Source organism: Malaclemys terrapin, chromosome 7, assembly GCF_027887155.1.
Source record: "Malaclemys terrapin pileata isolate rMalTer1 chromosome 7, rMalTer1.hap1, whole genome shotgun sequence".
NCBI lineage: Eukaryota > Metazoa > Chordata > Testudines > Emydidae > Malaclemys > Malaclemys terrapin.
The window spans coordinates 111,239,771-111,256,838 of NC_071511.1; the positions used below are offsets into that span (position 1 = coordinate 111,239,771).

General features: G+C 46.4%; 1 protein-coding gene across 2 annotated transcripts in view; it reads right to left on the bottom strand.

Moving 5' to 3' along the window:
• INPP5F (inositol polyphosphate-5-phosphatase F) overlaps nt 1–8,057 on the bottom strand; it is a 105,938-nt gene extending 97,881 nt beyond the window's left edge. The window contains exon 1 of one of the 2 annotated variants that reach the window (XM_054034309.1): nt 6,715–8,057. In XM_054034309.1, coding sequence (XP_053890284.1) covers nt 6,715–6,811 — 97 coding nt within the window. In that variant the 5' untranslated portion in view covers nt 6,812–8,057. Of the gene's footprint in view, nt 1–506; nt 558–6,714 lie in introns of those variants that run through there. The other variant, XM_054034310.1, reaches the window with a different exon arrangement.
• Between the last annotated feature and the right edge of the window lie 9,011 nt (nt 8,058–17,068).

Below are 17,068 nucleotides of genomic sequence, written 5' to 3' on the forward strand. Positions count from 1 at the left end.
TGCAGGGAATTACTTCAACTGCTGATATGCATCTATCTCCTCCACAGAAACAGGAGCCTTTCTGCAGCACCAATATTATAATACCATATATACTCGATCATAAGCCAGTTCGTTTATGAGCTGACCCCCTGCCCCCCCCCCCAAGACGGATAAGTAAAAATGGAAAATTTTTATAACCCATTCATGAGCTGACCCTATAATTCAGGGGTCAGCAAACTTTGGCTCCCAGGCCATCAGGATAAGCCACTGGTGGTCCGAGATGGTTTGTTTACCTCGAGCATTCGCAGGCACGGAGGTAAACCTAAGCAAACAAAGTGTCCTGGCGCTCCAGCTGCTTACCCTGATAGGCCGGGACAGCAACTGGTGGGGAAATTTGGGAGGGGGGGAGGGGAAGAAGCTGGGAGTCAGGGGAGTAACCCCTGTGACCATCCCCAGCCCGGGACCCCCCCACTCTCCCCATCCCTTCCCACCTTATCTGGGGAGGGCCAAGGGAGGATGTCTCTGACCTGGCTGGAGCTGCTCCGGCGGGCCAGACCTGGCGGCGCAACCACAGCATGTTCCAGCGGGCTGGGCGGTGTGGCCACAGCATGCTCTGGTGCCTGGGCAGCGCGGCCACAGCCTGCTCTGGGGGGTGGGGCCGAGCGGCACGGCTGCAGCCTGCCAGCCCCGGAGCTGCAGCTGCTTTGGAGGCTGGGGGGAGAGCAGCGTGGCCAGAGGTGGAGAGACTCTGGCCCCACCTCTTCCCTTCTGTCTCTGCTGCCTCTCCTTGCCCCCTCTGTTGGGGGGAAGGGCTGTGTCCCACCTCTCCCTCTCTATACCCATTCTTAAGCCGACCCCCACCTCTGGTGCTTCCCTTTTTTACTAAAAAAAATAAAAAAGAAAATTGGCTTATGAACGAGTATATACGGTAGTTTGTTTCCTAGGAAAGTGCCCTTTTTTGTTAATTCACATTTGCTCCTATAGATTCAATTACAGGGTAGTTCTAAAAACACCTCTGCTCTTGAAAAAAGGTATGGGGTGTTTGGTGACACCAACCAGTTAGAAGTTGTGTTAGATTGAATATTTTCTGAGTGAAATGTAAGACATTTTATATTTACCTTGAAAATACTGGCTCAGTACTAACAGCAGGAAAAACATCACCTAAAGTCAAAACCCTTTCTGGACACCCGTTTCTCCCCTCACAAATGTCTGATCCAAGAAGTAACTACAATCTTGTTCAGTTTGAGAGATCACAGTCCAAAACATTATGGTTGCTGGTGCCGTGTGTGTTTTATCCTTCAAAATTACTGGTCACACAATTCCTCTTAGCTGAAAAAGCTCTTTATAGCTTTCTCTCCCCGCCCCCTTTGAAGAAGACCACCTGGTTAAGGTTCTCTTGTCATCTCATGTTTTTAACTGATCAGTTAGTACCAAGGAGTTCCTCAGCTTCTACTAAGATATATCCTTGTAGTAAGAGTCATTAAATCCATATTTGTAATCTGCATGGTGATACATGCCAGGAAATCCTAGGTAAGATGTAAACAAGAACTGCTAACAATTTATTTTAGAACAAGTCAATAAATATTTACAACATATTAAAACAAAGTATGTTTTGATCACCCAGTAAGATTTTCATGCTGAAGACATATCATGGACAGTTAAGAATCTAGCATATAGTGCCAGAGTAATCTAAAGATTCTATATAGAGATTCAATAATGCTTTAAATCCACAAAAAAGGAAACAGCTACGATTAGAGAAAGCCTGTGTAAACACAAGCAGCTATCTCTCAGATTAAGGCATAATGTCAGCCTTCTTGTGAAGTCAAACAACTGAAATACATTCATTGCAATAAAGCCAATCCAGTTAAGTTGTTCTCTCCGCTATCTAAGAGATTAGTCAGGAATTTAAATTTCTATTGGTCCAAAACTTGCTATATATTCAGACCTGAAGAAATATCAAAAAGACATTTACTCTTAATACCTCATGCCCTGACAGTTTTAGGAACACTTTTACACACAGTACAGCTGTTTTGAAGCTCTCCCTCTCATCTCCACAAATTTACTGGTCCAGGACCAGTAACAAGTTTTGTTTCCTGTTAATGGATATACATTTTTAGACATCCTTAAAAAAAAATAATTAAGGAGCCAATTTTAATTTTTAAAATTTTAATAGATTTCCTTTTCCAAGACTACATACCAAGTTAAATAATTCACTGTTTAAAATCAATTTATTTTGATATCAAGTACTACACTTGACCTGAGTGTCTCTGCCACTTTGGGGTTTTCATATTTCTTTCCCTGTTGCTGTGTGCAAAAACATACACACAACAGAAACTGAATGCAGTTAAAAAAAATGAATATACTCAATACTCAAGCGGGCTGTCAAATGCACACAGTAAGCTAAGAGACATACTGCTGGCCCTGCCTGGGGCCCAGTCTTTCACTTATAGTAATCCCAAGTATTACTTTCAACAATAGTAGGTAAAGAGTTTCTAACATATGGCTGTGTTCCTTTAAATATATGAAATAGAGAAATCATTGTTTATTTGTAAAGGAACTAGGTATTTGAGAGCAGAATTCTAATAAAAGCTCTCCCACAGGATTTGTGTGATTTTGACCTGAGATAGTTTCTCAATTTCCTTCATCCATAAAATGGATATGACATCTCTAAGGATGTCAAGAGGCTTACATTCAGTAGTGTTGGCAAATTAATTTGAGCTCTTCAAATGGAAGGCCTCAGATACATACACATTAATATTTTGCATGGCTTATCACCCACCTGAGATTCAGTCCAAACCATACACATGTATTGTTTAAACAGAATGAAACTGCAAAACAGAATGAAACTGAAGCGTCTTTAAAAAAAAAAAACAATACATATTCCACGTGTAACATTTTGACAACTTATACAATTATGAAACATTTCAATGCACATAGATTATAGCTCTACTGTTTACTAACTGATAAAACACTGACATATAATCTGATTACTCACGTCATTGGGGAATACTGACCATTATAATGGCCACAGAACAAAGTACACTATTAACTTAAACAAAATTCAGACAAGTGCAGTGTTTTTTTTCCATGTATTATTACTAAAAGAAATAGCTAGTTACAGAAATACACTTCTTTTTTTCAGATCTACTTTACACATTTGAAAGTATTTTGTGTATGATCAGTTTCACTACTATCATTTTCTCCTGTTTGCAAAGGTTACACAGCAAGAAACAAGAAAGAAAAAAACTTTTAAAAATAAGGAATGCGCTGTAACCACAACAAAAATTGGCAAGAAGGCAAAGGGGCAGATGTAGCATCAAATTACTTTTCACTTACTCATTATTTTAAACTGAGTAGAGTTCAGATTTACAGCATTCCTTTAAATTTTCAGTCAGTAAGAATCCAATCCTGCAATTGTCAGCGTGCAAACAGACTGCTGCACTCTCACAAGGCCCCCCCTGAAGTAAATGGGTTCCACGAAACCACAGTAATCCCTGCAACGGACAGCATACAGATGATTAAAAGCCTTTAGGCCCCAAGAACATCAATCTCAAAGACTAGTGTGTGCAAGTTTGTTATTTTACTACTCATGTGCAGAGTAATAGCTTTCTACCCATCTGTAGAAAATTATAACTATATCAATTTAAAATTAGATTTTTTGTATGAACATTTATTCAATTAAACTATCCTTTAGACCAGCTTTTGTCAGCAGACATTTTATAAGTGGTAGTTATAAGCTAGTTATAGTGTGGTTTGTAAATTAAGATGGTCAGACCCTAAACTATAAATAAAGCTCCTGGACAAAATGTAATAAATAAATGATGCTAGAACAACATTACAACCCATCTCAAGTGAGCTGAAGCATGCAAATTAAAGTGGCAAGAGGGACACACTTTAATGCATACACACATAAGCCTGGCCAAATATTAAAGTTGTTTGGGGTGGATTTTATTTAAATGAGAATATGAGAGAATAATTATTTTGATACATGAAGATTGATAGTATTTGAGATTACGTATTTTGTTGCTAGAAATATTCTAGACATTTTTACATCTTTATAGACTAGGGTACTCAAGAGATGGTAATAGATTTGATTATACACATGCTTATAAAAATTTTCCTCAGTTTTCCATGGACTCACATTTTAGACAGGTATAGGTAGTAAGATTGAGAAGTAGCTAGAGTCCATGAGCAGCTGCCACCCTCTTCAGTGAAATATCCCAGCTATTTGAAAGTACCCAAAGTATTTATACCATACTAAAAACTAGTCAGGGGCAAAATATTTCCTTAATTTTAAGCCTATGTCTATTACTCAAGGATAGAAGGTTACTTCTTAGAATAGTACTGTATTTAGTAATATCTAAAATGACTACCCTATTACTGGGGGAAAGGGGTGTTGCCTATTTTTTTTTCCCTTCTCTCTCCTTTTCTCAGTATTTGAGTCTGAGTCCCCATGCTTCTTTACTTTTATGGACTGTATCTTTGAATATGATTAAGTGACACACAAAAAGTTGGTACTTGCTTCAAAATAGACTCAGTCATCACAGGAGTGAGTCTGATGAGAACAACATGCACAAAAGTACAAACCTGCCTGATTGCTCATAAAAAGAAAATCAGGAGAAGGGAGAGGGAATTGTTTACCCTATGTAACAGATAATATGCCAGATAACCAGCCTGTATTAAGATCAATAGCAAAGAACTGTTTATTTTGCACACTGTTTCAGTCACACAAGAGGCCTTCCTCATTTTCATGATGGTCCAAGAGGGACAGGAATCATATACCAGACTATTTCAATGGCACACATACAATTTAAAGAGAGAACACAATCTATAAACAGCTGGCAGTCACACTTTGAGTTTATTTTTACAGGGGGAAAAAATTCACAGGGAAAACAAAGACAGCTTTTAAACTGATTTAGACTATTAGTGACACCTCAACACCATCATGTGTGTGAACTGATGCATGATGTTTTACCCTGCCTATACTAGATTATATACAAGTGTTCTGTCTTGTTCTGTATTTTGTGAATGACTAGTTCTCTAAAACCATTGTTGAGGCTGCTACTCTAATAATTTATCAACAGCAAAACCTGACTGAAGCCAATTCCTGTCAACAGCAGGAAGGATTAAGAAATTCACCACTGGAATGAGATCTATCCTTGATGTACAATCCTTCATCGGTACAAGAATAAAAAATAGGTTGTAGAGACTGTCAACGATTACACAGCCATTTCAGCATAATGACCAGATGACAAAGCCCCCATTTCACTGGGCAATCAGCAGAGCCCACAACAACACATATCCCAGACCCCCAGGTACAGGGTTGTCTATCCAGCTCCCCTCATGGTGCTTCGATTCAGACTGCTGGCTGCAGCAGCATAATGAGGAAAGGTGACTGTAAATATTGGGTTATATTTTGCTAAGCAGGGGTAGCAAACCATCACAACCCTATTGCTTCAGGAGTGGAGAATAACTGATCCCTACAGCATTGTCAGGCTGCAGAGGAAAGAAGGAATGAAAACTCATGTTTATCCAAAGCCAGTGCTAGGCATAAACAGACAAAGCAATTTCTTAGGGCCCCAAACAGGTCAACGGAACCCCCTATTCCCTTTTCATTATGTGTTCGGGGGGTGGGGGAGGATATTCCTGCTTAGGGCCCCCAATGGACTAGCACCACCTCTGTGTTTATTAGTGCCTCAAGGCTTTCAAGATTCTCATCTCCCACCCTGTAAGCCCTCCAGCACTCAAAAGTACTAGCAGCCTGCCTGAATGGATCTCCTGCCATCCTCTGTCACCTCTCCACCCATTCCAGCCTGCCTGCCCGCCCCAAGTGGGTCTGCCATCCTCCTCAACACCTCCACACTCACCAGCCTACCCCAGTGGGTCAGCTACCCACTTTGTAGTCATCACCACCACCCTGCAGGTGCCCAAGTGGATCTGCCATCCTCAAGCACCTCCCCATAACCCCCACTCAGCATCCCATCTGCCAACCTCCCCATCACCCCACTCGCTACCCTGCCCCCCACATCCTCATCATCCCCCACTCATCACCCTACTCCCCCCCTCCACAGGGCTGCCTTTCCTCTTGTCACTCCCCCCAACCCTACCTGCCTCCCCAGTGGGTCCATGATCCCTCTCACCACCACCGCCGCCCCCCCCCATCAGTGCGTCCACCATCCCCCCCTGCTCTCCATCACCCCCCCCCCCGCTCCCCAGCCTGCCCACCCCAGCGGGTCCACCATGTCACCCCCTCCCCCAGTCACCACCCTTCTCATCACTAGCCCCACTCACCACCCTACCCCCCCCGAGCAGGTCCGCCCCCCTCCTGGTCACCCCCTGTTCACCACTCCCAGCGGGTCCGCCATCCTCCTTGTCACCCCCCGCTCGTCCCGCCATCCCCCCCATCACATACACACTCCCGCTTGCCACCGCGCCCACCCTTCTCTTCTCCTCCCCTCTCCAACGGGTCCGCCATCCTCCTTGCCCCACCCCCGCCCCTCCCCAGCGGGTCCGCCATCCCCCTCGTCACCCCCCGCTCGTCCCGCCCCCGGGGGAGCCGCCATCCCCCTTCTCACTCCCCAGCCTGCCCACCCCGTGTCCTAGCCTGAGCGGGTCTGTCGGCCATGTCCTCCCACCGCCCGCCCCCCGCCAGTCTCCTCACCCCACCTGTCCCCAGCCCAGCCCGCCTGTCCCCGGGTGCCGGAGACTCTCCCCTCCAAGCCGCCTCTGACTCACCGGGTCGCAGCTGCAGGGTACCGTCCCTCCGGCTGCACCAGAGCGCCCGCTCCCCGCGCTGCAGGATGTAGTGATCCTTAGCTTGGAACAGCTCCATGCTCCGGAGCCCGGCGGCGGGGCCGGACCCGGCGAGAGAAGCGGGAGGGCAGCGAGGAACGCCGCCCCGCGCAGCGGATCGCGGACTCCTGCTCCGAGCTGGGGATCCACAGCCCGGCCGCGCGCGAGACGGCCGGGAGGGGGGGGGGGCGGAGGGAGGGAGTGAGAGCGCGCGCGCGCAACCCCTGCCTCACTGGTCCACGCCCCACAGCCTCACCGCTGTCTGACGCTTCCCAGCCCGGCCGGGTTCCGGCTCCAGCCTCGGGCCACGTGATCCCACCCGTCAGCCGCTCACCGGCCTCTTAAAGGGGCCGCGCGGTCTCACCCAGCCCCGGGGGGGCTCCCGTCGTCCTATATCAGCGCTCCCGTGCGCGTGGCCGGCACCCCTCCACCAGCCACGGCCGCGTCGCGCCCCTTTAACTGTGGGGGTAAAGACCCCGGCTGCTGGTGGGGCCACCTCTGCAGCCACCGGCCCCTGCCCTGCAGCATATTATGACCCTCCCGCAGCTCAGCGGGCAGCAGCTCCGAGCCCCTGGTGAGGAAGCAGCAGCCCACCGCCAATCTAGGCCGGGTGCTCGATGGACACCGACAGCAGCACGCCCGTAAGCACAAAACGCGCCTCGCTGCGACCGAGGCTGCTAAACATCCCTGCGCGGAAGCATCACCCAGCGGCGGCAGATTGTGCGAGCGCGATGAAAAGCGCCTCTGGACAGCAGCCGCTCACCAAACACAGGACCAGTGACCTCAAGCTAGAGGTGGAAACAGGTAGACACCAGCCAGCCCGAAGCCCGAAAGGAGCAATGGTGCGATCATAAAAGAGAGATGGACGCAGAGAGGCACTGTCTCTGCCAATGGGTGAAATGCAGGAGAGTGCAAGAAAATGTTTCCCTCAGGTGATCAGCAAAGTCGTTTAATCAAAAAGCATTACAAAAAAAAAAAAAAAAAACCCTAAAACTTTACATGGACCTGAGAAAAAGGAGAGAGACCGCAAAGATGCAATGCACTCTGCAGCAACCTGAGTCAGGAATGGACTCTTACAACAAATGGGCACAGGATATAAACCTCCAAAGGAGTGAGCAAATTTTGGCTTAGATCAGGGGTCAGCAACCTTTCAGAAGTGGTGTGCTGAGTCTTCACTTATTCACTTTAACTTAAGGTTTTGCATTCCGGTAATACATTTTAACGTTTTTTAGAAGCTCTCTCTCTGTAAGTCTATATTATATAACTAAACTATTGTTGTATGTAAAATAAACACAGTTTTAAAAATGTTTAAGAAGCTTAATTTAAAATTTAAATTAAAATGCTGATCTTACGCCGCCGGCCTGGGGTTCCATTCACCTAGTTCAGCAGCAGGCTGAGTAGGGCCTGTGGGACCCCGGCTGGCAAGGGGTCGGCAGCCAGGACCCAGGGGTGCAGGTGGGAATGGGGTGGGTGGGTGCAGGAGCTGCCATTTGGTGCTCAGGGTGGGGGTGGGGATGTGGGGGGGGGTGCAAGAGTCAGGACATGGGGTGTGGGGGGGCTGGGTGTGTGTGGGAGGTGCAGGGGTCAGGGCAGAAGGCTGTCTGTGGGGGTGTTCAGGGGTCCGGGCAGAAGGCTGGGTGTGTGGGGGGGGTTAGGGGTCAGGGCAGAGGGCTGGGGTGCTCACAGCAGGGGGCTGGAGGGTATATGCCCCATTCCCACCCCTTTCCTGAGGGCCCCGTCACCACCTCTTCTCTGCTTCCTCCCCGGAGCAGTGAGCATGCTGCGGCTTGGCTCCGCTCCCCCTCTCCCTTGCAAGGGTGATCAGCTGATCGGCGGCAGGGAGGGGGAGGGGCAGGAAAGCACCACGCTGGGGGAAGAAGCAGGGGAATATTGGCTGAAAGATGACCAAGCTTCTGCCTCCTGCCCCCGCAGGAGAAATCAGTGGGCGGGGGGGCTGAGTGGGGCGAGGACCCTGGCAGGCAGCAGCGTGCCATCAAAAATTGGCTCGCGTGCCATCTTTGGCACGTGTGCCACAGGTTGCCAACCCCTGGCTTAGATCCACAAAAGTACTTAGGCACCTAACTTCCATTTATTAATTGATTTCAATGTGAGTTAGGTGCCTAAATACCTCTGAGGATCTGGGCTATTATATCTGTTTCTGACAGGCAGAAGTTTATCTCTTTTTTTTATAGTTTGGCACCATTTGTATAGCAGCAGCTTGTGTGCCAATAAGATATTGTTATGAGGTAGGTGAAACTTTGGTATGGGTTGAGTTAAAACCTCGTTGAGATTGATGGGTGGGACTGCACTCTTCAATTAACATAACCGTAAGGATAAATTAATCACAACCCCCCATATAAGACAAAAGGGTTATGTAAACCTGCCCAAGAGTTTTGAGTTATGTGGGTGGAAGGATTTTGTTTGTTTTGTTTTTCTTCTGAGTATTGTGAGTAATTTTGGGGATAAGAGAAATAAAAAGAGTGCATGGAAGGCAGAACAGAGAACCAGAGAGAGAAGGGGAAAAAAAACAGCCTGAAAAAAAAATCCAAGCAGAAGCATGTAAGCAAAGTGTGACTCTGAGAAAAACCTAGAGAAAGGTTCTGGGTTGGGGCTGTCTGAAAAGAAGCAAAGAATGACCATACTGGGTCAGACCAAAGGTCCATCTAGCCCAGTATCCTGTCTTCCAGCAGTGGTCAATGCCAGGTGCCCCAGAGGGAATGAACAGAACAGGTAATCAAGTGATTCATCCCCTGTCGCCCATTCCCAGCTTCTGGCAAACAGAGACTAGGGACACCATCCCTGCCCATCCTGGCTAATAGCCATGAATTTATCCTCCATGAATTTATCTGTTATAGTCAATACTTCCTTTTGTTTGTTTTAAACCTGCTGCCTGTTAATTTCATTTGGTGACCCCCTAGTTATGAGAAGGAGTAAATAACACTTCCTTATTTACTTTCTCCACACCACTCATGATTTCATAGACCTTTATCATATACCCCCTTAGTCGTCTCTTTTCTAAGATGAAAAGTCCCAGTCTTATTAATCTCCTCATACGGAAGCCGCTCCATACCCCTAAGCTTGGGCCTGTTAACTAAGAAACTACTTTTTTTGCCTTCGATTCCTCTTGCATTTGGAGAAACAGGATTCTGTACATTTCTTTTTTTTTTTTTTTTTTTTAAAAGGAAAATAAATCAAAGAAAAAAGCAGACCCCATCATCAGATTCTGCTCCCAATTGGAACATTTCCAGACCCTGAATTTTGACTAGCTGCTGAGGTCAAAAATGGGTAACACTAGTGTGAAAGTAGGCTCTAGTGTCCAAGGAGAGAGACTGTAAGCTGGTATTCCTGTTGAACCACAATGGAACTGTGAAAGAATGTAATAGATTTTAAAAAAAAAAAAAAAAAAAAAAAAAGTACTACCCCTTTAAGGGTTCAGGCTGGAGCCTACAACTTGCAGACTAGTATAATCAAGGAGAACTTGATCCTGCCCTGGAGGTGAACCAGGTAAATAGGAACAGGAAATAGAGTGGAGAAGAGAAGGCAGGAAGATTGCAGTGGGGCAAGATAGTTGTTCTGTCAGATATCAGATGAACCTTCTGAGTCAGAGACTTGGGTGTGGACTGTAAGTTTAGGAAGCCTGGTCCAGAGTCCTGATGAATTGTTTGTTACAATGATTCCTGTCTTGAAGTGTAATTTTAAAAGGGTTTATGGTATTCTATGAACATATGTTGGTGTCTCCGTGCTCTGGATGGTTAAAGTGAATCTATTGCTGTTCCACTTGAAGAAATTAAGGTGAGGGACGCCTGTAGTATCACCCTAGGGCTCTAGGAGTGTGTGGTGACTGCATATACCTTTTAGGAACAAGTAATGGAAGTGCTTGCAGAAATCAAAAATAGCCAGCAGTTAAAACTAAATGGAATTAAAACATGACTTAAAACAGGAGCTGGAGGTATTCCAAAAGGAACTAAAGCAGCATCTAGAGGCTTCCCAGAAAGAGCTAAGGATTGACTTGCAGGGAGAGGTCAAATCTCTGTTAGAGCAGCAACTACAAGGTGTTTGAATAGTTTTGGGAAACTCAACTGCAAAACTCCCAGGCTGGAATGGTAAAATGAATTGATGAGGTGGCCATCAATTTGACTGCTGGAAACTAGAAGTTCCTCCATGAAAGACTGAAGACTAAGCAAACTTTAGTCAACTTGGAGCTTGCCAACAGAGATGAGCTGCAGCAAGGACTTAAGTTGCTGAAAATTTAGCTCCAGAAGGAAAGGTCACAGACTACAGGGAAAAGCAGCTACCTGGCTGAGGAATTGAACGAGCCAACTTTGGGTAAGACTGGGCACTTAACAACACTTTTCTTCCCTCTGTGGGTTACAAACGGAGTAGAGGTTGGGTTTTTCCAGCTCAAATAATACAAAAGCCCACTGTCTCCCTGTGAGGCTTATTTGGATCAATTTAACATTATAGCTCAACTGAATGCCTGGGAAGAAAAACAGAAAGGGATGTTAACAAGAAGCCAATGTGGGTGGCCCAGCTGTGATTGTATTGCAGAATTTACCGACTGAAAAGAGACTGAGTTATCCAGACCTGATACAAGCCCTTGACATGTGGTTTGGAGCTAGCCATCAATCTGAACTGGACAGGGTACAGCTAAGAGCTAGAAGGAGAGGGAAAGAAGAAACCTCACCTGAACTGGCAGTGGACCTGCAGAGACTTGTGTTCCTGAAATACCCAGATACCCACTGCCTTGTGGGCAGTGGTGTATATGTGCATTTGGTGCAATCAGCTCATGACTCTCTGAGACCAGTTACAGGCTGTTGGGTCAGCATGGCTGAACTGGAGCAGCTAAGGGAGACCAAGATACATAGATGAGACTTTCCAGGCAGAGTAGAATGGTGACACCCTGATTCTGACAGCCTCTGTGTTACTGAGGACGATGAAAGTGGAGCTAAGGGAAACGATCCCATAGTTGGGACCCTGCTTCCAGCAAATCAAGTGTAAGAGCATAATTAGGCAGGCCAAAAAGGAATTTGAAGAGCACCTAGCAAAGGAGACAAAAATTAACAGCAAAAAAATGTGAGCACATCAGAAGCAGGAAGCCTGCCAAACGATCAGAGGGGGCCACTGGACGATCGAGGTGCTAAAGGAGCACTCCAGAAAGACACGACATTGCTGAGAAGCTAAATTAACTCTTTGCGTTGGTCTTCACTGTAGAGAATGTGAGGGAGATTCCCATACCTGAGACATTCTTTTTAGGTGACATATGAGGACTGTCGCAGATTGAGGTGTCCATAGAGGAGGTTTTGGAACAAATTGATAAACTAAACATAGGGTTACCACACGTCCAGATTTTCCCGGACATGTCTGGCTTTTTGGGCTCCAAATCCCCGTCCGGGGGGAAAGCCCAAAAAGCCGGACATGTCCGGGAAAATCGGGACATGCCAGGCCGGCCGTGTGGGTGCTCGGGAGCCGGGGGCTTGGGGGCCGGACGGGCCGGCGGAGCGGGGCTGGGACGGGGGCTCCGGGGCCGGGCTGGCGGTGCGGTGCCGGGCCGGGGGCTTAGGGGCTCCGCCGGAGCCGGACCGGGGACTTGGGGGCCGGGCCGGCGCCGGCGGCTTGGGGGCCGGGCCGGCAGTGCCAGGCCGGGCCGGGGGCTCGGGGGACGGGCCGGCGGTGCCGGGGGCTGGGGGTGCTCGGCCGGGGGCCCGGGGGCCGGGGACCGCAGTGCTGGGCGGGCCGGGGGTGGTCGGCCAGGGGCCGGGGCCAGCCTGGGCCGCGCCTCCTCCCCCCACACTCCCCCTTACCTGCTTCAGGCTTCCCGCGAATCAAATGTTCGCGGGAAGCAGGGGAGGTGGCGGAGACTTTGGGGGAAGGGGCGGAGTTGGGGGGGAAGCGGGGGCGGGGGCGGGGCCGGGGCCCTGTGGAGTGTCCTCCTTTGGGAGGCACAAAATATGGTAACCCTACTAAACAGTATGAAGTCACCAGGACCAAATGGGTTTCACCCAAGAGTTCTGAAGGAACTCGAGTATGAAATTGCAGAGTGTGGTATGTAACCTATCACTTCAAATCAGCCTCTGTTCCAGATGACTGGAGGATAGCTAATATAACACTGTTATTTGTTTTGTTTTGTCTTTTTTGTTTAAAGGCTCCAGAGGTAATCCTGGCACTTACCAGGCCGGTAAGCCTAACTTCAGAACTAGGCAAATTGTTCTTTACTATAGTTTCTATCAGAATTATCAGACGCATAGATGAACATAATTTGTTGGGGGAAGAATCAACATGGCTTTCGTTAGAATCTGTTAGAATTCCTTGAGGAGGGCCAAACATGAGGAGAAGGGTAATTCAGTTGATATAGCATACATAGACTTTCAGAAAGCCACTGAAAAGGTCCCACCCCAAAGGCTCATAAGTAAGGAGTTATGGAATAAAAGAGAAGGTCCTCTCATGGATCAGTAACTGTTAAGAGACAGGAAACAAAGGGTAGGAAATAATGGTCAGTTTTCACAGTGGTGAGAGGTAGATAGCTGGGTCCCCCAAGGATTGATACTGGAACCAGTGCTGCTCAACATCCATAAATGATCTAGAAAAAGGGGTGAACAGTGAGGTGACAAAGTTTGCAGATCAGACAAAATTATTCAAGCAAGTTAAGTCTAAAGCAGGCTGTGAAGGGTTATAAAGGGATTTCACTAAAATGGGTGATTGGACAATACAATGGCAGATGAAATTGTGTTGATAAGTGCAAAGTAATGCACCCTGGAAAACATAATCTCAACTAGACATACAAAATGATGGGGGTCTCCGCTGTTACCACTCCAGAAAGAGATGTTTGAGTCATTCTCGATAGTACTCTGAAAACATCTGTTCAATGTGCAGCAGCAGTCAAAATAGCTAACAGAATGTTAGGAACCGTTAGGAAAGGGATAGATAATAAGACAGAAAAATCATAATGTCACTATATAAATCCCTGGTATGCTCCCACTTTGAATACTGATTTCCCCCATCTCAAAAAAGATACATGAGAATTGGAAAAGGTACATAGAAGGTCAACAAAAAATGATTATGTGAATGGAACAGCTTCCATGTAAAGAGAGAGTAAAAAGGTTGGGACTTGTTCAGCTTGGCAAAGAGACAATGAAGGGCGGCTATGACAGAGGTCCACAAAATCATGAATGGTGTGGAGAAAGTGAAAAAGTTATGTGGAGGGGTAAATAACACAAGAACCAGTGGTCACCTGATGAAATTAATAGACAGCAGGTTTAAAACAAACAAAAGGTAGTACTTCACAAAACACAAACTCAACCTGTGGAACTCATTGCCTGGGGATGAATTGAATGCCAAAAGCAAAAAAGAATGAAATAAGTTCATTAAGGATAGGGTCTATCAATGGCTATTAGCCAAGATGGCTAAGTCTCTGACTGCCAGATGGATCATTGGGCTAGATGGACCATTGGCCTGACCCACTATGGCCATTCTCTTATATTCACTCTGGCCTTCCAGGGTAAGTTGGAAATGAACTAATTTATACATGCTCAGCAGGACTTGAACTTGCAGCTCAAGATCAGTGGAAGGAGACCATATACATGCAGAAAGGGTGTGCAATCTGTCACCGAACTTGAATCTTTCCTTGCAGCAGTGTACCAGAATAGGAAGTAGCCACTAGCAAGAAGGATGGAGCCTGATCACCAGGAGTCTTGTGACTACAGCTCTGCATCTAATATATACGAGAGGAAAGGGGATTCTAAGCTGATTCATGACCTTTATTGAACAATTAGACAAACTGATAAATTCAGTTTGTAAAACAAGGAAAGCTGACAATACAGGATATTCAGATGTATCCAAAACCCTGTTATCTAAACCTTTGCATTAGCCACATCCCTTCCCTGTCGCTGTCAGGTATCTCATGCTGGGGATCAAGAAAGGAATCTGGATGACACAGAGGTTCAGATAATAAAGAAGAAACGCCTGGGCAGGACTACAAAGAGGAGTACGAGCGAGCCCCTGGCTTCGGGGGAGGGCATACCCTCTGCACCCACCCACCCCATCCCATCCCACCCCACCCCCCGACTTGGGAGTGAGGCCGTGACAGCAGAGCTGGGACATCCAGTCCATTCAGGGGCAAGATGCTGGTGAGAGCTGCCGTCCTGATGGGACAGAGCAAAGACACTCAGCCAAGCCTCTGCTCTGCCCTGCCAAGCCAGCATCCGTGCCTCTAGGGATTGGGTGTGACCAGCCCTGTGACAGCATAGGGAGCCCTCTGCAGCCCCACTGTCATGGGAGTAAGTGAATGGGGCAGAGACCCCTGGCCAGGACTGGGAGGAAGATGAGCCCTTGTCTGCAGGGGAGGCTACCTCGTTGATGAATGGCTGCTACCCTCTCGATTATCGAAACTCCTGATTATCCAACTAAAATCAATGTCCCCCATGCTATTTGGATAATCGGTAGTATACTGTAATGCAGAAATTAAAGGAAACAGTTTAGTTAAATGCTGGTTCTATGACAAAATTGGCACAAAAAGGATTGTTATAAACTTAATGCAGGCCAAGACAACATGTCACATGTGTCTGGTGAAAGCCCCTCTCCCAGTTTAGGAAATGGGGGAACACCAGGCTGAGGGGGCAAAGTTTGGTGGAGGTACAAGGAGCAGCTCCACAGTATTGGTGTAGATCTGGGTAATTAAGTAAGATTAATGGTTGTTTGGCTATTGAGTGTGTAATAGAATTTGGTAAAATGCTCAGCAGTGACTAACTAGCTTGAACACAACAGTTATTAAACTATACAGGCTAAAAAAAGCTAGGAAATCAGGGTTCCCAAATTGAACCACCTACTGTATCTGATTTCAAGTGGAGACAATGACTGGGGCAAGGGCATCTGTCTGAAAATTACATTTAAAGACTGGACTTCCTGGAATTTGCATAAGAAGTCTGGGTGGCTGCAATAGGGGATGACTTGATAATTGGTCTGGATTTTCTTATGGTTAATAACTGTGTAGTTAATGCCAGGAAAGGTGTCTTACAAATTCAGTCTATGGACATTCCCTTTAAAAATATGGCCTGCATGAGACAAATGGTTTGTAGACAATTAGTTTGCAGTAAATGAGTTCTGCCTTCAGGGGCAGAAACCATTGTAACAACTATATGCTATGGAAGGGAAAGGTGGAGAGCGGTTCAAAACTCTTTTCAGACCTAGGATCGGGGTGGGGGAGGGGGATTTTATCTGCTAAAGTTTTAGTGGATCTGAAACAGGAACTGATACCTGTTCATTTGCTGAATGTTTCTGACAAGTAGCAAATATTTGAAAAGAACCACAGTTGCAAAATATGAACCAGTATATCTGGCATATGCTGGCGGCACACAGGAAGACTGACAAAAAGAAACTTGAGGCTATACAGATCAACTACCTAGACATCCACTGAGGGGCTGTGTTCCTATTATAGAAGATTTATTTGTGGGTTTGTAAAAAACACTGTATAGATTGGATGAGAAAGGCAAACCATTTCAGCAGTGAGGCAAAGTATGATATAGTATTCTCAGAGCTGAAAAAGGCCCTGTATTTGTGCGTGTTTCAAAACCCCTTTCATATTGGCCACAGATGCTAGTGCTTATGGTGTGAGGGGCAGTACTGACACAAGAACACAAAGGACTTTACATATTGGTGGCTTATTACTGCAAAAGTTTAGGTTGTCTTGAGAGAAATTATTGAAAAAGCTGTATAATGTAAGGGCACATGGGGACACTCTTTAAAGAGGTGATCTCATATGGTTCCACAAACCTAAGGATGTATCCAGGGTATGGGATTTCAGCATGGTTGCCCCCCAAATCTGATAACATAGCTGTGTAAGCTGAGGCTGCAAAAGTTGTTACAGAGGTGAATTCCCCATTCCCCAAATGGGCAAAGTCTGCCTCAGCCAGCAAATTCTACAGAAACAATAGGCATTTCTCAAGGGCAGATTGAAAGGTACCCCTCCTTGGTGACTGGCAGAAAGTCTATCAGGGAGCAAAAAGTTCCACAGAAATTTGGGTGGGAATAAAAATCTATTTGGGATGGTGATGCAAAAACATCTTGACAGACACTGCATATATGTAAATAGTTAGCCGTGTGTCATTTTAATTTGTTTGATTTGTCAAATTATTTCTTTTCTGGGAGGAATGGGGTGTTGAATGCCACCATTTTTTAGGCCCCATTTGGGATGATGAGTGAAATGGTGTTGGGGTGGGGGGGTTTACGTGCTGGGTGAAACCTTGTGATGCATTGGGTTAAAATCTAATTGAGAATTTAAGGGTATGTACTGTTAGGTCCAAGG